Source organism: Pleuronectes platessa, chromosome 20 (genome assembly GCF_947347685.1).
Source record: "Pleuronectes platessa chromosome 20, fPlePla1.1, whole genome shotgun sequence".
Taxonomy (NCBI): domain Eukaryota; kingdom Metazoa; phylum Chordata; class Actinopteri; order Pleuronectiformes; family Pleuronectidae; genus Pleuronectes; species Pleuronectes platessa.
In genome coordinates, this window is record NC_070645.1 from 8,995,083 (window position 1) to 9,020,104 (window position 25,022).

At 43.1% G+C, this 25,022-nt stretch overlaps 1 protein-coding gene across 9 annotated transcripts in view; it reads right to left on the reverse strand.

Annotated features, from left to right (window-relative positions):
- The window catches only part of ncoa2 (nuclear receptor coactivator 2), a 53,910-nt gene that overhangs the window by 14,861 nt on the left and 14,027 nt on the right, over nt 1–25,022 (reverse strand). For 6 of the 9 annotated variants that reach the window (XM_053412142.1, XM_053412147.1, XM_053412148.1 and 3 more), the window contains exons 2-11: nt 23,877–23,959; nt 15,227–15,334; nt 14,107–14,279; nt 10,704–10,807; nt 7,670–7,847; nt 5,928–6,110; nt 4,140–4,241; nt 2,839–2,979; nt 2,522–2,669; nt 687–2,043 (exon numbers count right to left, since the gene is read on the reverse strand). In XM_053412142.1, coding sequence (XP_053268117.1) covers nt 687–2,043; nt 2,522–2,669; nt 2,839–2,979; nt 4,140–4,241; nt 5,928–6,110; nt 7,670–7,847; nt 10,704–10,807; nt 14,107–14,279; nt 15,227–15,315 — 2,475 coding nt within the window. In that variant the 5' untranslated portion in view covers nt 15,316–15,334; nt 23,877–23,959. Of the gene's footprint in view, nt 1–686; nt 2,044–2,521; nt 2,670–2,838; nt 2,980–4,139; nt 4,242–5,927; nt 6,111–7,669; nt 7,848–10,703; nt 10,808–14,106; nt 14,280–15,226; nt 15,335–23,876; nt 23,960–24,469; nt 24,540–25,022 lie in introns of all 9 variants that reach the window. The other 3 variants (XM_053412144.1, XM_053412143.1, XM_053412145.1) reach the window with 1 other exon arrangement.

Here is a 25,022-nt window from a genome sequence, read left to right on the forward strand (position 1 = left end):
GCTCCTTCCAAATGTCACAGTTGTTTGAAGCTGGCGAAACGCTTTCCTCAGCATTAGCTGCCAACACATACGCAGTCAAAAGGACCAGATGTGTTTATATACAGGAGTAAAAAAAACATGCAGGATGTCTTGTGTGTATATGACAAGATTAAATATGAATTTTGACTGTAGATAGGTCACAAATTCTGTTTGGTCTTTACACTGCCAGAACATTTGTGTGGTTAGCTCTAACATCATGTGTGAACATGGCACTTGGAGAAGCAAACATCTGCTACCTAACCCAGATTAATGCTCAGACACAGAGCTGAAGAGATAAGTAGAGCAGCACAGGGCAGAAAGTTTGGGTTTGTGCAATGAGCTAACGAGTCCAGTCCTCACGTCGGAGTGTCCTTGGACACTGAACCCCAAATAGCCTCTGATGGCTGTGCGATCAGTGTGTGAGTGATCAAAGTTCTGTTAGAATGAATGGATGAATGCGACGCAGTGTAAAGTGCTTTGAGTGTCTAAGACTAGAAAAGTGTTGGATAAATGAAACATTTTACAAATCACTTAAGACAACTCCGGTACCTTTTACCCGTGTATAATTTCCAACTTTAAAATGCTTTATAGAATTTACTTTTTTATCAAAATCAATAACAAATTTTGTATGTGCACACAGTCAGAGTTAGGTAAAGTAAGAAACTGACCTGCTCAGCCCGGTCGTATCCTGAGTCTTGTTTCTCCTGCTTAACATGGGTGTTTTTGCCACCTTCAACCTTCACCTCCCCAGGCTCCAGTTTAGGGAGCTTGTCCTTCAGTGCATTATCATCCTTGTCCAGTAGGTAGCGTAGCAAGGCATTGTCCTTCTTCTTAGGGCTCAGTGGCTCCTGCTTTGGAGCAATGTCTGCCCCAGTAGCTGTACTACCAGCACCCTGGGTTTGGTCTTGGCCCAGCTCTTTGCCTGTGGCCTCTGCAGTGAGTTTGGCCAGGTCTACAGGAGACGTACTGTTCTGCAGCAGCTGGTGGAGGATTTTGTGTTTTTCTTTGAGGGATGTGGCATGAGTGTTTCCTCCCGTGGGGCCACCTCTGACCCCGGTCCCAGCCTGGTCTTTGCCCTCACCTCCTGCGCCAGGGGACAGGGGTGTCTCTAGAGGCTCTGGCTTGGTGGTGAGAAGTTGTAGTAGTTTGGTGTGGCCCTTGTTGTCATGAAGACGGTTGTGAGCGTCATGGCACTCAGGCGCCCCTTCCCTCTCCTCCTTGGCCTCACCTAGGTTGCCCTCTGTCTGACCCTGTGTGTGGCCCTGACCCACTTCTGTGTGAGGAACAAATGAGTCTCCTGTGCCACCTGCAGCTCCACAGCCTCCTCCCATTTTTGACATCAAATGAGAGTTTACCCCGGATCCCTGTGTGACCCCTGCTGGGGAGCCCATCTTCCGGTCTGGAGACCCCAGTGTGTGTGTGTGAGGGGGCCCGTGCCCGTGTCCTACACCATGACACTCACTTAGGGCCTGCAGAGCTGAAAGAGAACTGCTAGTGTAGCTGTTAGCATGGGCACTAGTGGTGCTACTACCGGCTGCTGATCCAGGTCCTCCGCCACACATCCCGACTGGGGATGGTGAGTGCAGGCCTCCTGCTACACGAGGGCTGCCCGCCCCCCCGGGACTACCTCGGTGCCTGGGTGACAGCATTGAGTTCTGTTGAGGCGGATGTGGCCCTCCGGCTGGGCTTGGGCTAGCGCGAGAGGGGCTGTTCATTCTCCAGTTTGGGCTCTGCTGTGGTGGCTGCATGCCACCAGTGTGGTTGTGTGGTGGGGGGCAGCCAAAACGGTAGCCCTGCATATGGCCCATGGCTGCTGGTTCTCTGGGTCCAGCGGGCCCTGGGGGTGAAAAAGGCGTGCTGTTGCTGCTAAAGGTAATGTCTTGGCCCTGAGGCCCCGAACCTGGCAAACTGCCTGGGGTTGGAGGAGTCATGGAGGGAGTAGAGGAGTTCATCGGTTTTGGAGCCATCCCTGTGGCCTGACTGCCAGGACCCATATCCTGGCCCATTCCACATACTGTCTGCTCCCTAGATGTGGAAAAACACACAGATGATTCAGCTGATGAATTCAAATTTGAGCAGAATTTGACACAACTGAAGAGGCTAAAATAGAGAATTTTGCAGGGTCTTGGTGTTTGTCTTGGAGAGATTGCTGTAGCTTTTTCAAACAGGATTTTACTCTTGTTTTAGCACAACAACTGAAGACTGTTTTTTTTTTATTTACTAGCAGTAGTTAAATACAACCACAAACTATCTGCATATTCGACAGGGACAAAGGTAGACAAATAAATTATATTTTTCTGATTTCACTGCGACATTATCCCCACAAGACGAAGACCATTGGGAAGCATGAACTTTCTAGATATTATCTCATCCACGCAGAACACAAGGAGCCATCAGCATGGTTATGCTGCAGGCTATTAACAGGCTAAAACATGTAAAAGAAAGTTCAAGCTGCAGATTTGTCTTTCTGGTTCTGACACAGCTGTAGATTACTGAGACATACCTCTGTAAAATGTGCAGGGACATGTAAAGCTGGGGTTCGTTGGTGGCGGCCGAGCGCACAAGTTTGCTCTTGGTGTGGGCTGACACGATGGTTCCGTCCGAGAGGGAAAACCGGTAGATGGGGCTGAACGCTTGGCCATGTCGGAGCACTGAGGACACATGTGCACATACATCAGTAGATGACAACAAGAAATATTAACACAACTTATAAATTAAACATTATATGCTTGTGCAGTAGCTGGACAATGCCAGACTGAAAGGAGTAACTAACAAGAGCTGAGGATTGAACAGTATTATCCTTAGCAGTTTACACTTTACCTTCCTGCTGATGTCTCTTGGCAAAAGACATCTCTCCATCATTCTGTAGGTGGAACCTCTGGATGCAGCGCCTCACCAGATCTTCCCAGCCTGGTTTCATGGACGCCCGCAGCAGACTGGTGTCCAGGGACGTAATCTTACCTAAACACAGAGGACCGGATTAGGAAGGCCTTAGTCACACATGGACACACCAACTGAGCTGATGGGGATTTAAAGTCTCTGTCAAACAAACATGCAGAGCAGCTTGTTGACCAGAAGTTAAGAAGAGTTTTTCAAAAGCTTCAGCTAGAAATGTCTGCTGTGGGGTTGACCTGGTGACGTATGATAAGAGAAGAAAAAAAAAATAATAATACATGAGAATAAACATGAGAAAACTACACATTAAGTGTGACATTTAGCTAACATCTAGATCCATAAAACAATAGTTTAAAGGATAAATTAAAAAAATCCCCAGGGTTGTCAAGGCATCAACTGTCTTCAGAAATCAACATATGCAACCTTGTTGCCCGTGTACAGACAAGCACATCAACACACCACACACTAGTAGCAGTGTAAAAGTTGCCCCTCACCAGATTGAAATTTAAATGGAGGCAGTGATGCATTTTATGGGATAACAAGCAGACTGCTGAAATACTTGTCACACAGAATATCAAAGCAATAGCTTTTTACAACTGTACACTACATTCAGCAAGCTCCCTCAGGCAGAGGAAGATTGTAGATGACATTTTAATAACCATGGGAGAAAAATCGTAACTCTAAATCTTGAATAAGACAAAAAAAAAAAATATCTAGAACTGCTCTAACAGACACGAAGCCAAACATTCATACTTACTGATGTATGGTTGTGAAACTACAGTGACAAATTATTATGTGTGTAATGGATGTTGTGTATGTGTGTACACATGCCACACACAGATATTCTGATCACATCAAATACCAGGTCAAACACAGACAACTGTCTGCATCTCTGTGCCGTCGTTCAGACAGGTATTTTACCTCCCACAGTGCAGACAGAGCTGTTCAACTCACACACTCGATGATAAAGAACTTTACCAAAGATGTAATAATCTTCAAATAGCTTAACTGTGTAGTGGGAGGTGATTTATGGGCTGGTGACATGGGATGAGGTTGTCGGGGTGTTGCCTCATGTGAAGCACTATATTATTTTTCATAAACGTTTTATTTTTGCTCCTCACTTAGTGCTAGTTTTGGTAGCCTCCCATCCCTTAAGAAAAAAATGGTTTGCTGAGTTTTGTTTATAATAGTTTAGTAGCTTCTGGATGGGTGACTGGAGTGTGTACCTTGCAGGTCCTGGCGCGTGGTGAAGCTCTCAGGCGTGGGATGCACAGGTCTTTCCTTCATGGGCACCCTGCGAGCCACACAGATCAGGCACGACTGGAAGTCTGAATTCACAAGAGGGGAAGAGAGGGGATAGAGAGGAGAGGAGAGAAGAATTGTGCGTAGCAAAGAAAAAAAAAGATGATGTAGAGGATGTAACAAAGAGGACAGGACAGAGACATTAGAGATGAAGGGGGATGGGAGAGGGGAGGATAGGGATGTAAATGATAGAGAGAGGGAGGGAAAGAAAATGAAATGCATGTTATTTCCAGGCAGCATAATTAATACAGTTATTAATGAGCATGGGGATCAGAGTCCCATTCCTTTCATGAGGAGGAGCAGCCATTGCTGGCAAGGGAAATGATGAAGTGTGACCTTTGAAGGTGCGCGTCTGTGTGCGAATGCATGTGTGTGTATGAGTGTGCACGTATCTCCGGCTGGTCTCACCTACAGTGCCATCTCACACTGATGACACCTCCCATGGCCCAACATTAAAGATTGCCATCGCTCAATCACGACAGTCGCCTCTAACAGGCGCAAGGATGACAACACTAAGTCCAGAGCTGGGGTCACCCCAAAAAGTCCACCGTCTAACTTCCCTGTGCCAGCAATACCCACAATACCACACATGTTTCTGGCTAAGAAATGCCTGCCAGGACTAGCAGTGACACACACACACACCTCATTTCAACTTGTAAACACTGCATCTTGGGTGGTCCCTGATAGGTCTAAGAATTCTCTTACTTGCTTTCCTTCCTTCCTTCTCTGTCTATAGCTGGACAAATTCCTGCAACCACAACTACTACCACACACCCACCCCCCTCTGGCTTGATTCCGAGTTTATCTATTTGCCAAAGTATGGCTGTCAAGCTGCTGGTGCACAAAGGTGGCTTATTGTTTTAATAAACAAACGAGTTATAGTTTGGCCAAGGGGAGTTCTGGAGTCATCAAAGCCCAAGAACAAAAACGATTTAGTTAGTTAAGATGTTGAATATTTAGCTTTGCTTGTTTGAACTTGTCAGTTTTAGTGGATCTCAAACTCTGGAGTAGTGTGGACGCCAGGCTCATCAGTACCAGGGCTGATGCTTTTTCAAATGGAAGCGTAGTTCTGTGAATGTAGCCAGAACATTGGCAGAGATCAGAGACAACATACCACTTCCTAGGAAAGAAGCGCAGATGTTAACACTTAAGAGCAGCTTCTTTCCTTCTCTACTTCCATATTCTTCTGCTCAATGAAGCGGTTGTCCTATTTGAAGGTTATCAGAAGTCCGGTCTCCTGATGCAACAGACACGATTAAAGCCCATCCTTGCCTCATAAGCTCTGATTTGTGAGGAATGTAAATTAATTATAGATGGGCTTTAATGACAGCTGCCCGGCCTCTCTTCTCTCTCTTGTGTCACTTAACTTTTCATGGGTATAAGCTGACTAGCATCAGCACGGCTATTCATCAGTTGCCCGCATACAATTCCATTCATAAAGCTAAATTGACATCATCCTGAAGTATTATTTCGTTCCACTGTACAGCGAAGACACACAATCAGTCGGATGTTACATGAGGTAGAGACGCTTTTGAATTTGTCCTCGGAATTTGCCATTGGTCTTTAGCTTCGAGACTACTTTATTTTTCCTGTTTATTATATTCTCAGTGTTCAAAGATTATTCTTGTATTTCTGGATAATTGATTTGACTCGTTCAATTTGCGAGTTCTGAGATTATGCTCAGACATTTTTTTAACTCTCTCCTTTCGTACCATCTCCTTCCTCCTTGATGGACTTGGGCTCCGAAACGGCAAAACACTGCATGGTCTCGTATTTCTGCTGTTGAGGCTCGTGCGCCTCGTCCTGGCTCTCGCTGAGGGGGTTGACCAGCATTCGGCAGTTGAACGTGTGACTGTTCCTCCTCGGACCGTCGCTGGACCACGGGACGCCATTCACTGGAAGGGAGCAAGAAGGGGACAGAGAGCTTTTCAGTGAGGCTTTCTCAGGGATTTTATTTGACATATTTTCCTGCAGCCAAAACTGAACAACAAAAGAGAAAATCAGGAGCTGCGATGAGCTGGCCAAGAGAGGCTACGACACTGCGAGTTCAACACATAATGACGGCAAGATAGAATGAATGAAGGTGGAAAGAGTGTAAGATGGAGAGAGCAGTTAATGGATGGAGATCAGTCATAATGAGCAGTTAGAACCCGGAGCCCTGTGTCATCTATCAACAGCCTTGCCAGGCTTCCATATGCATGTCGCTTAAAGCACCAATCTTCCTTCTTCTTTCCAACACTTTAACAGGTGTGAGCAAACATGCATGTACAAACATGTGTAGGCAGATATGCACACACATGCACTAAGAAACTAATAAGAGACTGATACAGTCACACACACAACGAATTTCACTCCAGCAAACTCCCATCACACTCCATCTGGTTTGTGATCTCCTTCAGTGCATTGATAATCTCCCAGTATCTGGGACACAGCCCACTGATCATTTCCAGGGTACTCTTCTCTGTGCAGCTTTGCCACCCAGATGGCTGGGCACTCAGACCTCAAACTGAAGCACCAGGAGAGGAATCGCAGGAAGGACTTAAAAAGAGCTCCTAATGGGGCGCCCTGACATACATTACCATCACCTCTTGAGGGGAGGCAATGTAGATGTGTGATATTAAATGGATGTGGGTATAGAAGGCAAGAAAGAAGAAAATGGAGAGGAAAAGGGCAAAACTAAAAGACAGGAAGAAAAAAGGTAAACATCTGCCAAACAAAAATAAATGGCCTGTTTTCCGAAAATGAGTAATGCTAGAATGAAGACAATGGTTCCTATGGCGGTAAGGCTAGGTAATGGGAAAGTGAAACATAAAAATGGGAACTTGGTGAGGGTGTGTAGTAGAAAGAGAAAGAAAAATAACACACAACATTAAGAGAAGGGGGAAGGAAGGGCACGAGATGAGAATATAGGGAGCGATACTGCTGACAGGGGAGAGAAGCCAAAAAAGGAAGTTAATTAGGTGAAAAGAGAGGGAGGAAGAAGAGAAGAGGAAGAGCAAATGTCTGGGCTGAGCATCAGCAAAAGAGAAAATGAAGAACCTATATGTATTATGTACAGTTACATCCTTGCATATAAAGCTTATATAACGCTTTCTATTAGCCGGGTTTCCCACATCCTCACTGCAGCAGCTCTAACCGGGAACATTTAAGTGTTTTAATTAAACACCACTATCAAACAGCCTCCTACACCATACCTGTCTGAACAGGGTGATGAAGAGACATGATGGTGTTAGGATACAGAGAAAGAACACTGTGTGAAAAGCACTAGAGATGCGGCCAGTGTGTAAATGAGAGGAGAGGTGGAAGGGATGCAACACAGAGGACACTCATGCGATGTCAGGCAGGAGAGAGATGTACGGAACACAAGTGACGCGGCGAGACCAACACTGACAGGTAGGAAAAAAGCAAGAGAGCAAAGCCAAGAGCTGGCAGGGGAAATAAGCTTGAGGCTCACCGAGGGATTTGGGCAGCAGGTTCTTGATGAACTCGGCATGATCACCGACGTGCAGCACGCTGTAGACGCTGGTATTCATCAGCTCCTCCTGGTTGTAGCGCAGGTACTGGGTCACGTTCTCCGACACGAACACGATGTTGCCCTCCATGTTCACCACGAAGAAGAAGCCGTCCAGGGCCTGAGAGGGGAGAGAGTTCAGAGCGTTTATTTATCCCTTTTTTTCACACTGATACAGGATAATTGTCCGACAGCGAAGTGGAAGCAGGAAGAAGACATTAAAAAATGTTTGAGCACATTTACTTTCCACTGCTAATACAAATAATACTGCAGCGGAGTAGGTTATTAAAAGCCTACCTACCCTTATGTGCTTTTCCCTACTTATAGATTATTAGGGTCATTTTACTGTGCTGGTCTGAAACTCTCACATTCAACAGCAGAATCCAAATTTCGTTTATGAGCAGGATTTTAAAGGCTTTCTACAGAAGCAAAGTAAGCTGTGAGCTCGACAGAGTATTATTCTTTGTGTATGTCTGCTTTTCTCAACATTAGCAAATTATACACAAAAAATAGGACAAAACTACTCAAGCTTCTCATCTGCATAGTGTCTGAAAAGAGGTGATTAGTTCTCAGTGTGCCGGTTACATCCATCCAACCCTGCAGATGCTCGACATCAGTGTGGCTGAAAGAACGCAGGATAAAAGCATGAGCCTGCAGAGGTTGGAGGATGTGGAGGAGGAGGAGCACTTAATTGAAATAATACAGCCCCAGGTCAACAATTACAAAACAGGATCGTGTCAATTAGGCCATCAAATCACCAGGAGCATTTAAAGAGGAATCCTGATGGTTGTTAAGCTGTAAAAGCTGGTGTCAAGATAAGAGATGAGAGACTCCTGCCATGGTGTCTGCCCTTCACCTCTGCATAGATAACCATTACACACACACACACACACTCACACACTCACACACTCACACACTCACACACTCACACTCCCACACATTAGGTATTTATAACAAACAATATGCAAAGTTTAATATATTTACATGCTGTAAGGCTTGTTGACTGAGGTTTGTTTATCTCCCTTCCCCTGATACAGAACCCTGTCTGATAATCAACGACCTGTTCTTATACCTACACTGCATAACACATGGAAATTAACCAACAAGGTAATTTTAGGGTGAAGCAGTCTCAAACGTAACAGATTACATATGATCTCAAGGGGGACAGTCACGTATTTCCCAAGCCTGCATGAACACAGTCTGAGCTTAAAATAGACTTTAAAAAAGGATCTTGTCTCAGGCTGCATGATAGAAAGGGTAGCAACTTGCAACATGGTTGGGCAAGTCCATGCTGTATGAGAAAAGGCTGTGTGCTGGACAAGTAGGGCAAAAAGAAACAGAGCAAACATTCTCTAGTGCCAACTCTTGCTTTCTTCCAGACACTCTTGCATAATGCTGCTAGCCTGTAACTTAATTTACAATGCCCTGTTTAAATATGCACTGTAGAGATGACTAAAGCCTTTATAAATGAACACACTCTAAATAAATATACTATGAGCCGCCACAATCTATGTGCACCTGTTCCCTTTTGCACCGAGCGCGTTGTTTTGATAAATGACCCTATATTTCTCCTTTTCCTAGTGCAAAACACAGCAGATAGGGAATTGTTGTGGAGAGGACAGTCGGGGTCTCCTCTCCTCTCCTCCTCACATACATTTGTGTGAAACATGATATATCTGCAGCATGACAAAACTTTGCTATCTTACTGAAAACAAGTCAAAGTGGTCTCTAGCAGGGCCCAAGAATAGAAGCATGAAACTTCTTTAGTACTGACCTAAATTTGTGAGAAGCACAGACTATAAAAAAAACTGGCAGGTACCAGAATCTGGCACTGAAGGTCTAGTTGGCCAACATGCTTGTTTTAAAATCAGATATTCATTGATTTACAACACAAATTTGCAAATTTTGAGTATAGTTTTGGGCAAAAGTTCTTGCAACTTTTGATTCTTTTGTTAAATTTAACAAAGGGTTTGAATTAAATTTCCAGATTTTTTTAAAATTATATAATTATATAATGGCTGCTTAAATTCCGGTATTGTAGCTTTAAAAATTCAAAACAATCTCAGCCCTTTAATGATGTCATCAAACCACAACACCATATGCGGCAGTGTCACAGGAATGCAAACTGTGTGTCACAACAGTCATGAGACAGAACAAGACTTGCTCCCAGAAGTTTATAACAACAGCTAACTAATGTTTTTCACAGCCATGTGTGTCTCTCTGTGCCTGTGTCGGTGGGCAGCCGAGAGCCTTGAGGAGGGTCACGGGCACAAGGGTGCATTTCCACCAGACAGCCATTCTCCTCAGAGCATCAAGTAATGAGCCTGTGCTGGCGGAGAGGTTGGGGGGGGCATGGCTTGATCAGAGCCGGGTGTGAATGGCCGATCACTGTGTTTTGGGGCTGCTGACAGATGGGAGAGCATGCAGGCTGCAGTGGGCTATATTTAGCCACAAGTTAGCATGTCGATTCAGTGACGCTGGACCAGGAGAGCTATAAATATTCCATGACAGGACAGATCTAGATGCGACGTTAAGGAGGAAGGGAGGGAGAAAAAAAGAACTGAAAAAGTAAGAGAGAGAGAGAAAGGGAGGGAGGAAGTGAGTGAGGGGACAGGCTCAATGGACTGATTCATTCGCCAGGCTGTTGCTTTCTTCCTATTATACGTAAGCACTTCAGTGGCCCTCCGTGGGACAACGAGGCCATTGCTCCGCTCCGTGATTTACAGCCAATCCAGGGCAGATACAAGATGCTGGCAGCTTTCACTTCACACTGCTACACAACCACTACAGCCACATCTGTGATTGTTCTCTGCGGATAGCACTCTTCATTATATACCAATCACGATATAAAGAGGAGTGTATATCCTATGCGAGTGTTAAGTATGAGTGTGGAGGTGGAGCACTTCAGTTTGAGTGTTCAGTGTTTTCTTTCCCAGATATGACACTATGATTAAGCAAGAGAAGGCGCTGTACCCACCTCCAGCATCATTGGTCCCAAGGCTTCTTTGTCAATCAAACTTTGGCCTGTTGATGACACATCGGCCTTCTGCACCTCCTCCTCATTTGCTGCAGCAGCTTTTTCTGTAGATGGGGAAATCAGTGACAAAGGTTTACAGACAAACAACAAAATGTATTGAACTGATTCATGGAGCTTAATTTTATGAATTTAATGCACTGTATTCTGTTCTTTCCTCTCAAACAGAAAAAAATTGTTACTTTCCCCTGTAATCGACCCACCAAGTTAGACTGTGGAGAGTTCACTTGTTAAATGTTTTCTTATATATGTAATATAATTCTGGTTACAACGCAAACAAATAAAAAAAAAGTATTGCCAATGCTGAAACCAGTGCATAGAGCAGCCAGCAGAGTGAAAGGTTATTGTAAATGAGTGTATGAGGACACGCAGCTGCCAAGCTGGTGGCAGCCACTGGATGGATTGCATTGTCATGCACAGAAAAAAGGCTATTATGGAAACACAGTGACAGCGTGTAAACAACTCTTGTTCCAAATAGAGAAGCAAGTTGTTCAAACATGGTCAGGCAGCAAAGGCAGAACTAAGAACCTTTTATTTATTTTTAAACAGACTATGAATTTTCTCTCATTTTAATTAAGACAAAATTAATAAGCGTTTTTGTGGTGAACTGTTCCCATAACTACTCTTTAGCCAGGTGCCGACTATCTTTTCAAATGGGCTGCCTTTTTCAAATTCCTTAACTGCATCATTGCTTTGTGATGTATAGTGGTGTACAGATCCTTGTAGCATTAACCAACTAGTGCAAAACAAAACTCGAAATAATTTGTTAAAAGTTAAAAATCACAAATAAAGCACCTTTGACTCCATTGCTACGCATCTTGAAATGTAAAGGTTATTTGATTGGTTTAATTGGTGAAAGATTTTATTATCCTTTGAGTTCCCGTACCTGCACTATGGTGCTATGCATTTGTACATGAGTGAGTGGGTTAATAACCATGCAGAGAAGCCTTATGTTCAGAGTGTAGGCTGCCCTACTTTTAAAGATGATGATGAGAGGCAGAATATAAGTGGGCTGCTGGGGGGACACATTTAACTGTCACACCGTGCCAAGAAGCAGGCTGACCATATGGTGTGAAAACACTCGCAAAAAGCAAACAAAAATCACGTCCTTTCTTTGTGTGTATGTGTGTGTGAAAGCAGACTCAAATCGCCCCTGCTCTTTGGGCTCGTGCAACAACGCACCGACCAACATTCATCTCTTTCAGCATTAATGATGTGTGCATCAGCAGGACCTCTCCAGGCCCAGCGGGGCCCAGTATACCAGCACAGCTGCCCTGGGTACAGACCCATCACTCAATGTCAGTGCGGCCTTCACTGGCTTTCTGTCGGTCTGCAGAACTGTGTCACAGACAGGCTGAGGGATCGATCACTTACATTATCAGGATTGTATATGGTATAATAAATGTATAAATAACTACCTTATCTGTAAATGGCAAGACATTTCTCGTTTTGTCCCCTCTCATTTAAATATTTCAAGTAGTGCATTTATGTAAAATGAATTCAAATAAAATACCAAACAATGTACTGGCTGTAGCTTAGAAGCTATATTGTATGACCCAGCCTCCAGCCAATGAGAGCTGGGCTTTTACTGCGTTGGCAAGAGTGAGCACAAGAGTGTAAAGGAAGTTGTAAAACACTCGGGTACACCATTAATTTATAGGCTCTTTAAAGATATTATTACTCAACATATTTTCTGTTAGGATGCAGCTAAATGGAAACAGACTGAAAGGCAAACATGTGCTAAGCATACAACTGCACGTCATTTCAAGTAGGAGCAACATGCAGACGACAAGAGTGAAATAAACCAGGATAAATTAAAAGCTTTTCATAGTGGACCAGTTCTCTGCAGGGCTGTGACACCAATCAGTGAGAGTTATCAAGTCCAATTAGTTTAATTTAATATATTAAATAATGTCACCATAAAATGGGAATATCTTTTACACTGTAACGATGCTGTCAGGGGGGAAATAATCCCGGGCCTACAGAAAAAAAGGACACTATAAACAATCCTGTACAGTCCTGGAACATAACACTAAAACAGAAGATAGATGAGGTGCGATGACAAGAAGAAACGGCGGCGGTTAAATGATATAACATCTACTCTGAGCATAAAGACATCTAAATGAGCAACTAGTGCTTCCCTGGTTCGACTGTATCCCTGAACTCAGCCAGATGAGGTGAAGTAGTTTTATATATACAGGATTTTTTTTCTAGGTGGGGGCCTTTACAAAATACTGTAAAGGCCCTTCCCTCATTGGTAGCACTTTGTGTTGTTACTTGAGCACAGCATGAATTTACATATAAAAATTAAACAGAATAAGAAGAGGAAGGGTCAGAGGGAGAGAGAGAGAGAGAGAGAGAGAGAGAGAGAGAGAGAGAGAGAGAGAGAGAGAGAGAGAGAGAGAGAGAGAGAGAGAGAGAGAGAGAGAGGATTATGGAATAAGACAGCAGAGTGGGGGAGGAATGGACAGACTGTAACCGGAGTTTATGTGTGATTTTTGCATCACATTGCTCATCATTACATAACGCATGAGTCACAAACAACATGACATCATCTACTGATTTGATTCATGTACACCTTAATGGGGGCACTCTGTGTCTATCAGTCACACAGCTGCTTTTCATGTACACAAAGTCCAATCTTATTCTTTATTTAGCATTTACCTTGATGTTTACCTTATAGCAAAAAAAATTAAATAAGAAAACAAGGGATTTTAATGATCTCGGTCTGGTAGATCCAATATGAAAAAGTGATGCTGAAGACTAGGAGACAGGAGAGGCTGGCAAGTACAACCAAGCACACTGATCCATTCGCCTGATGTTCTGGCTCAGAATTAAAGTGGGAAAGATCGGCTGCCAACATTAAACTGCTCTGGTTCATGCAACTTATATGATGAAGTGGTGGAGGGGAACATTAAATCAATTGTGCTGCTCTTTAATAACAGCATCAATTACCGGGTGTGGAGCAGATCCCAAACCATAATATTTATACTGTCCCATCAAATCTGAGGTTTCTGCCAACACAGTGCCACCTGTGGCTCTAATGGTTGCATCAGAGCCTTATGATCCTGCGCATATTCATGATATAGAAGATTATATGCAGGATTAGGAACCACAAATCAAACCACTGTTAAATCCAGCTGTGAGTATTCATTTAGCTCAGTATAGAACTACGCAGCATGTTGTATAAAGTGAACAGAAAAGCCTCTAGTTGAATAGATGTGTCTTATTTAGAAAAAGCAGCTCAGTATTCTTGTTACAGTTGTACTTGGGGATCTATCATCTTTATCTACTTATGTTAAATGCAATGAAGTGGGAAAAAAACATGACATGTTGCCACTTGTACCTTGCTCCTTTATTTGTCTGATTTGTTTCACAGTTTCCTTCAGGATTGCACATTTGTCAGGCTTGACATTGAAGTTGTCGATGTCGTTGAAGTTGGCAAAGATCAGCTCGGCGAGCTCTTCGATGTATTTGTTCTCGTGCTCGCGGTTGCGCTTCTCGTTGCTTCGCTTGGGACTGCAGAGACAAAGAGAGAACACCGGGGTGAGAAAACGCAGGGAAAACGGCAGGGAAGATAAAGAGGTATGGTTAAAAAGGTTTGACTGCTTGTAAATGTTGGTGTAGCAATTACAATTCTAACACAATAAAACAAATGAATAGGCAGTAGGACAGCACACAGAGCCGGGGAAGGAAAAAAAATCCATCTACAAAACTACTCCAGAGAGGAGTGTTCACACACACGAGTGAAGAGCCCTCTCATTTTCATAGCTGCCAAATGACAGTGCACAACGTCTACTGTAAACCTGGGCATGGAGGAGAGGAAGCAGAGGAATAAGGTTCGGGTCAATTATGCTGCATATGGCATGAAATATATCTCTAGGCCTCTTCATTGTGCAAACACAGAACTACATCAATAAAGGAAACCTACATTCTCGGCTGCTTGTCTACAGATAAATTATGCAAATTTATAGTGCAGAATTCAACAGTGCTCCAGGGTTAGCTGCCACAATAGAATAATGCTGTTGTTTGTAACTACTGGGTTGCTACTGTACATGTAATAGAAGTTGGTCTTTGTGTTGTACAATCTTGCAGTTGGTAAGAAGCGGTGAAAGAGTCTCTGAGCCCTCCTTGGGCCGCATGGTGGGGCAGTCGTGAGAACTGTCGCCTCAGAGCAAGGAGGCGTCTGGATTTCGAGTCTGCATGTTCTCCTTCTGACTTTGTGGGTTTTCTCTGGATACTCGCATCCTCCCACAAGCCGAAGGCTCAATAGTCGGCTCAGTTGCACCCTAAATTGTCTCTAGGTTTAACTGTGAATTATTGTCTTTATGTCCCTGGTACAGCTAATGAAAGAGTGGCAAAAGCTGCACACAACTGCCTTGTGATGGAGTAGAAATGTCAAGACTACCTTCCTTAAGAGGATTTTTTGGGGAGTGTATCATTGTGGACAGGAGAAAAAATCTTACCTGGGTCCTAAAAGTTCAGCAGGACATTCTTTGCGTTTTCTTGACTCTGCCCTGGCAGGGTCAGATGGGTTTTCACCAACTCCACTCATCCTCAATGCATATCAGCGTCTGGAAAACAAACACACAGAAACAAAGACAGTTTAACATATGCAACACTTGATGGATTTATTACAAACAACCACTATACTAAGTGATAGCCAACCATAGAGGTGTGTGAGCCAACAAGGACATAAGCATACAACACACACACACACACACACACACACACTCACACACACTCACACACACTCACACACACTCACACACACTCACACACACTCACACACACACATAGTTCTGCGCCAGGGGCACAGGTTGATCCACTCAACCTGGAGAAATGAGTGAAAATGGAGCGGAGAAAGAGATTCAATCATTTCTCTCTGATGGTGCACCTCTCCCCAGAGAGACTGAAATGAGAGCACGGCACTTTTGCCCAAAGCACCAGACTGCGCGCTCAGCCATGTACCAAGAAAAACCCATTCGTTACAGGAAAAACCAGGCAAAGCCAACTCACGGTGGCTCCACCATCACAACATGTGTCTGTGTTTACCAAGGGCCACAGTGAATGCTTACTCGTATCAGCTTGTAAAATAAACATTAGAAAAAATAATCACTGACATTTTTGACACTTTTATACCGGGGGAACAGAGTGTAAGATCTTAGTAAGGATTTATGTTGTAACCGTTTCGTGCTATCCGAAATGAGTGTTTGCCGTTTCTGTTAATAAGAACCTACATATTGCATCTTCGGTTTGTCTGCAATCTAAGATTAAATTTAATAATGGTATATTTATTTTTATTATGTCCATTTAAACAGCTTGGAGCCATTAGTGAGTCCAGAAACTTCAGAGACTTGCTTGCCCCTCTGCAGATGTAAAAAAATCTTCCAAACAGACATACATTTCATGCTTCTCCTCCTCTTACCCTGCAAGCCAGCACGGGCTGAACTTCATGCTTCTAAATGAAAGACGATCAATAATTGATCAAAGTAATGTCTTATTAATTACCACCATCATCTGCACCAAAAACTGATGACGGCTAATGGCCTTGGATTTCAGAAGGAGCTCTGCTGCATAGAGGATGTGAACACTTCCAAAACAAATGGTGACATTTAGAATGAGGGGTGATCTGCAGTCCTTTGCTTTAAGAGGGTGATAGATGGAGGGCAAGGACATACCCAGTGAAAGAAAATATGTCTCTCCCCAGCCCAGTGCACGAGGTTGGGGCATGCTGTGTTGTGATACACTCTCAGCCACTCTAACCATGGAAACAGCTATGACACACACTGCTCACTGCTCAGCCATTACATAAGGCAGCACGGAGTACAGCACAGTAACATAGAGCAGTGTGGAGGAGTGTAGCTCAGCAGGAGCAGGCTATACTGAAAAGGGAGCTAGTGACCATGCAAACTTGAGTCGGGCTCACCCCTGGTCTGGAGTGACCTACTTTAAGCTAATGGTAGGGTCTGCGCTCGAACGGTAGAAGTAAACGCAGCGGTGACTTGCCAGACAGGCAGAGGAGACTCTGAAGGGTAAAACACATTTTCACCACTCTGTTGACAAGTGACTTTAGTGCTATTGTTGGCTCGGACGGCATATGATCAGATAATGGTACACAAATGTCGTCAAGCATGTGTCCTTGCATTATTCTCTTTGGAGCGTGTCTTTACACGGCTGCACTGTCCACTGAAATGAAAACGGTAGCGGAACTTATGTGCTTTTATTAATGACAACAGAAACAGGCCATTAAACACTCGTAGCTAAATGGCACTCTCTGTTCCTATTGGCCATGTCTGGGCTTTCCAGCGCAAGTTACCATGGGGATTCTAGACCTGATTGGTTGTGCATGTCCCGTTGGGCCGGATATGATTGGATGCCTTCGTCTCCTTGACATGGCAGTAATGATGGGTCATTGTACGTTGAGACAAATAAGAGAGACTGCCAGTACCAGGCACGTTTCAATGACAGCAACACAGACAGCCTGGCCACCGGGCTGGCAGGCCGTTTTTTGTTGCTGGGGGTCCGGTCTTCACATGGGCAGAGTAGCAACGGATTTCTAATCCCATACAATTCCCTGAATCCCTGGACAGCTGTTGGCACTTCCTGTGCAGAGCTTTGTCACTGAGATAACTATCAACATCGGCCACTAGGGGAGTGTTCCTCTCTGAACGAATCTGAAACCTTTTTAGCGAAGACTCTCATGACTCAGTATGTCAGGGAAAATGTGAAAGCTAAAAAAAAAATTCCCCAATGTCTTTATGTTTAGTGCCCAAACTCATTTAGTTTTATTTAACACATTTTTCCTCTTTTACTCTTCTGAAAAATTGAATATTTTGATGATCTAATTATACCATAAAAGAACATATCTTGTAAAAATAGACCTGATTAGTTTTAGGACTTGACATATTTTTACAAGGAGAAAATCTGTACTTGACATTTTATCAAGTAGCAGTCAGATACACATTCGAATGCAAAACATTTTCATCACAGAAGTAGCAGTAGGGATCTTCAGGATGATTATAATGGAGCCGTCCATGACATCGCAAGCTATCGTGTTCATGGCTCTGAATGCAAGCTGAGCTCGGAGCTGAGTCCATGATTCGGCCGACCAATCTACATTAGTATGACACATGCATATCAATTATTCACTTGCACTTCAATCTCTAAATGGAACGTCTTTAAACTGTAATTTAAAGGGATACCAGAAGCAACACATAGCAAAAAAGTAAACGGCTGATACGATGTGAAGACAACAGAACACTGTTTATTAGTCAGAAAAATATATAAACCCATTTATAGGTTACGGTCTTATATGTTTTTATTTACTATTACCTACACTGCAATATAAAAAAACTGTGCTCAGGGGGAAATCACCAATTAACTGAAAAACTTTTTTCGAGAAGAATTATATTTTCTGATAACTCAAGACTGAATTAGCATTAGCTAGCCTGTAACTATCTCATTGGCATGTTTAAGTGTGTTGGAACAGCTGTCGTGATATGGCCTAGCGTCACATTGGAACAAGTGCTATGTGCAGACACTGTATCATTTACCACACAGCAACACCGGGTACAGTAACTATACCGCGTTATGTATAGCACTGACCGGCATATTCTGGAAGGCATCTGCCAAATCTACAGTTCATCAAGCTGTCAGCTCATTCGCTTCATTAGTCCTGCAAGTTGAGACACACGGTCCATCAGGTACTAACTTGTGGTCATAGATGGTGTGAATCAGTGTGAGGCTAATAAGGGATTACCAAAATTCCCAGAGACAAGATGAATGAAACAGATAAGCTTTGAAAAAGGATATTATTTATCACTTATAACCAGGGGACTGAAGGAAAGTACTTCAGCTGGTCATGTTATATTTACATTAGGATCATAAAAAGATTGAGGAAACATGAGTGTTATAGATCAGAGTTTCAGACCAAGGCTGAAAAGAATGTGCTGCAGCAATGGACTGTGATGTTTTCTGAACATTAGAGCATGTACACATTTAAGTAATAATACATTTCTTTTCAAGTTACTTCCCGTGTGAACATAGGTAAGACCTTCCTGAAAGAAAAGAAAGAGAAAAATATCCCAATCCTACTGACAAACATCACCCAATGCGCTTTTGAGGAAAACAGATCTATAAATGGATGCCATACAGAAAAAAAGGGGACATATTTCACGCTTTAACTATGAACTGCTATTTACAGTGAGTTTGGCAAACTGCTTGCTGTTGTTGGCAAAGCACTGGCACGCCGACGGTCACTCGGAGAGTACAAACTCCAGATCTGACCTGAGATGGTGCTTGGCTCATGAGGCTTATAGGAGCATATACTGTTCTATGCTGTTGTTTTGCAACTGAACTCAAGATCCCACTTACGTAAGTGTAGTAAACACCTCAACCCAGACTCCCCTCTTCCCATCTCTCTCTCACACATACACATCTATTAGACGGAAAACATAATTGTATATTTGTGTGCTGACAGGTCAGCCCTGCCAGTGTGAACTCATCACTTCTTACTTCATTACAGGTTTTCATCTTCATCATCTGTGTGTCTGACTCACAGGGCTAAATGAGGGGTTAGGTTACCAAACCACTGCAACAGCCACAACACTGTCTCAGCAACACAACGCTGATGATTTTTTCCAATATCTGTACCTGTTTATCAAATACCAGGACAACTTAATGTTCTAAGATAAATAAAGAGGTAATTATATATTCTTTGAACTGCGTGAAGCTGCATGTTAAGGAACTAATTAATAGGTGATATAACTAAACAAGATAAAGAACACAAAGATAAACTACCCAGCAAAAGTTTTTAAAAAAATCAATCGACTTTGAAAGCAGCGGGTGCACTTGAGCGAGGTGATCACAGATGTGTGTCATTGCTTATATCTTAGGTGTCACAAGAGTAGACTCTGGGACTGAGCTGGAGCCAACCAGTCTGGCCGGGGCTAACTGCAGAGTCAACAAGGGGCTACTGCTGCAGACGACAACATCCCTCCTGAAAAACTCAGCTAGTATCACACATCCTTTACACGACACGGTGTATCACAATAAACACCTCGAAGGCTCAACAAAATTAACCTTTAACTACACTGAGTGCGTGAGATTGACATGACGTGATACACAAAAACACAGGAAACACGGTGCCAGGGAAGTTTACATTTGGGCATGACAGTGACGCTACAACGCTCACACTTGACGTAGTGCTGTAGGTTGCATGCACACTGAAAACCAGTCCACCACGGTCTGTTTTGGTTTGTGCATGATGCCATGTGTTGCTATGTCATCTCCTGTTTGTCAGTTTCACAGTGTGCGTGACAGAGACGTAAAACCTGAGAACGTTTAGGTATTTTGGTAGAAAGAGGGAAACAGCTGCTTTGGTTTAAGTTTGTAACAGTCTTAAACAGAGTAATGGCAATTAATATAGCGCTATTTCACAATATTGTGATTAGTAAATAAAATTAATATTCTAGCCTCTCTACGCTAATTCTTTTGTCCCAATTAGATGCAAATCAAAGCGTTGAGGATAAAAAGGTCTTTATTTAACATATTTAAATCAATAATACAAGACTGTTTTATAAAAAGCTGCCATAACCACACAACGTGAGCTGGGCTGCAGGCACATCACTGGAGGGGGGATAATTCAAAAAGCACTGAATCACCAATTCCAGTCATAGTATATTGGAGGGAAAACATGAATGCAATGGGGGGGTGGAGATCAGTGTCTGATTGCCAGGGGGAGAGGGCTTGTGCCAGTGTGCCATTCCTGTAATCATGTGGGTTAGCAGGGGTTTGATTATAGAGACACACCCAGGGCCTCTGGAGCTCAGCGAGTGCTGGGCATGACTGTGCATTTAACTGCATCAAAAGCTATTGGGGAAGTGTTTGAAGTCTCCTGCACTATAATAATGAGGGCCCTTCTGGAAAGTGCAAAACCACTGTGGGGCACTGAACAATGTCTCGCTGGTGTGTAATCTGTCCTCACATGACATCTTGGCACAACAGGCCCAGAGAGAGACATGTAGAACAAGAGCGCTACCAATAAAGAGAGCTTCTGGAGGGCTGCAACATGGGCCATTTATTTCCCCACAAACTGAGGAGAGAATCACGACGGGGGAGGGGCCCCGAGGACTGGCGTCCTCTCACTTTACGTCTCAATATTTGCAAGGGTGAGAACATTTTCTGAAAGAGCCAAAACACACAGTTACATGTTGAAGTCATGTCAGATGTATTAAAGACCAACATGTATTTAAAAACAATATCGATTTCAACAGAACGCCACTTGGGTGGGGGTCTGCAGTGAACTTTCGCCTTGCTGACAGCTGCCGTTACCTTGAACCAGATGTTGTGATATTAGGTTTGGGTCAAGGGAGAGGCAGAGGGAGGTGGGAGGAGAGATGTGATGATGGACGGAAAGAGATTAGGAGAAGTTGAAACCTTGAAACTGGGTGACTTTAACGAGATCTGAGTAATGGGCGTGTCACTCTGAACATACAGAAGAATCAGATCAGAGATGGAGAACGGGCTTGGGAGAAAACCGAGTGTGCACACAGAGACAGAAGATGAGGAGACAAAGGGAACAAAAATAGGTCACGGGCCTTTTTCACAGAAAAGGTTCACTGAGTGTGTGATGTGTTCACTAGATCCTCAGCGTCAATGTTAAGAGCTCCAATCTGTCATCACACGTCTTTATGATAATATTATTTGAGTGCATTAAGTTAACTCTCCGTTCTCTCCTCAAGCTCGGTCGCCATCGTTCGCCCAATTATGTGCACTGTCCAGTTTTCAGAGTCATTTCAATTGCATTCAATCCTTGTATATTTTTGGTACGCTTGGTAGAAAAAAAGCATGAAGTGTCCAAAAACATCTGGCCCAAACACACAAACAAGCTTCTGCTGTTTAGCACACACAGTGGTGTGCACCTTGCTACCAAGTCCCTCTCAAGTGCTTGCCCACTGTTGAATCACTGCAAGGTAATGGCTCTAAAGTGCCGGAGAGCTACCAAGAGCCAGGCTCCCCCATTTACTGAAAGCTGATCACGCTCATGAATCTTTAACACAGGCAGTCACTTCAGGATGTCGCAGGAGGGGAAAAGGAAGGGGGGAGGGCTTTCTGTAAAATAAGCACAGAATAGAGGTCTGCATGGGGCAAATTTGGTAAACTCACACCTGAAAGGCTTGGTACACGAGCCGCAGTGGTACCTCCAATTATCTGTAAGTCAAATCCGGACCAGCGCCATAACGTTGATTTCTACATAGACACTCACTTTAAAAGTCGTTCAGATTGTGTTTCATCAGGGCTCAGTCACATGATGACTGGACTGACGTCATGTGCAGTTTAGCTGAGATACTGTGCCAGCACTTCATCAGGGATCTTCCACTTGTAGTCGATGTTATGCAAAGTGACAGGAGGATAACAAATTTGCCCTGTTTATTATGCACAATAAAAATATAATCATGGCAGCTAACTAGGCTTGGAAAAATTACATTTAAATCAAATGCATTTATTTTGATTTGTTTATCTTGCCTGCATGTAGCTCATTTTTACCAATGACCATAACTGTTAATTAATGTGATTATATTTTTTGTATCCGTTAGACAGAATCTTTCTGGGTTACCAGTGCAGGACTCTGGCACGGTATGCTGGGCTCAGGCTGTCAAAAGAGAGAAACCATGAGGGGAGATGAGAGCTGGAATCAAGAGGGGGGGAAGGGACACAAGGACTCACTGGGAAAATTGATTAACTGGTATAAATAAGCACCTCTCCACAGAAATCTAGTCAACAGTTCATCTGTGGCTGAGAGGGCTGCCAGAGGGGAGATTCAGATGTCACTGCGGAAATCAGATTATTGTATAAGGTGAAATGTAGGGACATCCTGAGCCGTTCCCTCAGGGTCATTTGTTTTAATTGATCGTGACAGCGATATCCATCTATGATCCTTTTTATACTGTAACCATTGTGAAACACCATGTTTAAACACTGGATATTAATTCACCGTGCCACTGTGGAGCAGCACAAACAAGCAGGGAACAGTTTCAATAAAATGATACGGACATATTGACAGAGCATAGCTGCTTTAAGCAAATAAATACGTTTGCATTTACTACAAAGTGCTCCCGTTGGCATACAAATGCATTGAAACACTCACCGCTCAGCATATAAATTAAACACTGCAGGAAACTGGTAGATTGAATTAGCTTTACCTTCTTAATGTACGTTGACTTTAAGTTGTGTGTGCACTGCATCAGTAATATAACATATGAATATGTAAACGCTACATTGAGAAACCCTGAATACATCATTTTGATGACTCATACTGACACAAAGGTTAACATTTTCTGATAAAGAGCGAACTAAAAGCAAACAATGCGAACCATGTCTTTACATTATGGTAAATGTTGTTGTAAGAACTGCTGGCGATACACTAATCCTAACAGACACATTCTGGCCGCCACCGTCCAAGCAGTACAGTCAAACAACCTTGTAGAGAGAATGATGGTTTCAACAGTGACCTTGTTTCCCCCACACAAGACAGAAAAGACGGGGACTATTGGATGCATCATAATACAATACTTTTACACAATCATCTGGATCAGGACACCGAAAAGGCCCATAGAAAAAGGTTCAACTGTGTTGAAATGAAGGAACAGAAAGGAATTTAGCAGGCCTCCATCTCACGGCATTAGCACAGGGACACTATTAACTAGATCATGGCTTAAACCGCTCACAAAAGCTCAAAGTTCTAACTGTGTTGCTCATCTGATATCAGTGGAAAAATGCCTGGAGATTTTATAAAAAAAACATCAATGGTCTTCCCTTATAACCAGAGAAATCAGCTAACAAGCCACTTAGAGTTCAAAACAAGCACTGGGGACATTTATCACATTCAATAATATAGGTGGGGAAACATGCCGATAAACAAACGTTGGAGCACATGTGAGACACCGACACTCCTGAGACTGAGTCTAATCTAAATAATCATAATAATAAGAATTAAGTTAATCTACTTTGCATCATTCGGCAATTTTTCATTTTGAGTTCAGGCGGGAGTATCCAGAAGTATCTTCACAGTAGAGTTTCGTAATTTGAGGAGAGCTGGGCCCGGCTTCTTACCTTGGTTGTAGTCCAGAGAGTCCCTCAGGCCATGGCTGCAGGGCAGTAATGCTATGAAACCTTTAAGCATCATCCACTTCTCCCTGTTGAAAGAAATAACAGGAAACCATGAATTTGCAGTACATAGTGTGAATCAGCACAAAGGCACAACCATGTATAATGAGGGACTGCCCGAAGATTGTAACTGTACTGTGCTTTGTTTGTACTGCAATAGTAACATGTTGACAAGTGGTAAAATAGCAACATATAAGGGCATGCAGCATAGATTGTCGTCAATGAAAAATCTACTGATTACTATCTCAATGAATCAATAAATTATTTGGTCTATGAAATGTCCCGGAGGAAAAAGTGAAATCTCCTTTTGCTAATTTAAGTTCAAACACAGGGACCCCCGGAAATTTAATTTGAAGAACCAAGATAAAACCTTGAATGAACTACTCGGAGAAGGAAATAAGCTTAGATGTGTTGTGGTGACCTGGTTTGGTAAAACCCCTGTACTATCCATGTTTTAGCTTTTATAAAAATCTACTTTCTGTAAGCTCCTAAATAGAAAAGCATCATGACAAAAAAATCCTACACTTCAACATACTTACGTCATACTTCAAACTCGTAGAGCCATTCCCACTGAGTAATGTTTACTGACCCATGGGTTTCAAACCACAGCTGAAAAAAATGTAGGGACATTTGTATTGTAAGTGTATTATGATGGTGTGTGCAATCAGTCGACAGAATGCAAAAGGTCAAGTCGTGTCTCAACAAGCTCACTTCTGTAACTTTAACTGTCAATGTCTCAAACTCACAACAACTCATCTTATCTAGCATTAACCCTTTCTGTGAAGTTAGCGCAGAGATGCAAGTTAAATGTCCACAGGGTGTGTTCATGTCCTTAGGGACCTCAAAGCCTATTACATTGTGGAACACAATGTTCCTTATTAATCGTGGCCGACAATTAATTAGACAGGAGAAAAGTTTCAATTTTGAATCATATTCCCATTTGGATAATTATAAAATGAAAATTTTAAGTAATAACAAAAGGGAGATTCTGTGAGGCTATTTGGCCAGACTGAAAAAACAACAAGAATGAATAGTTTCTGCGGACAAACTCGTTTTGTACTACAATTCGCCTGATGCAGAGAGTGGCGGGCA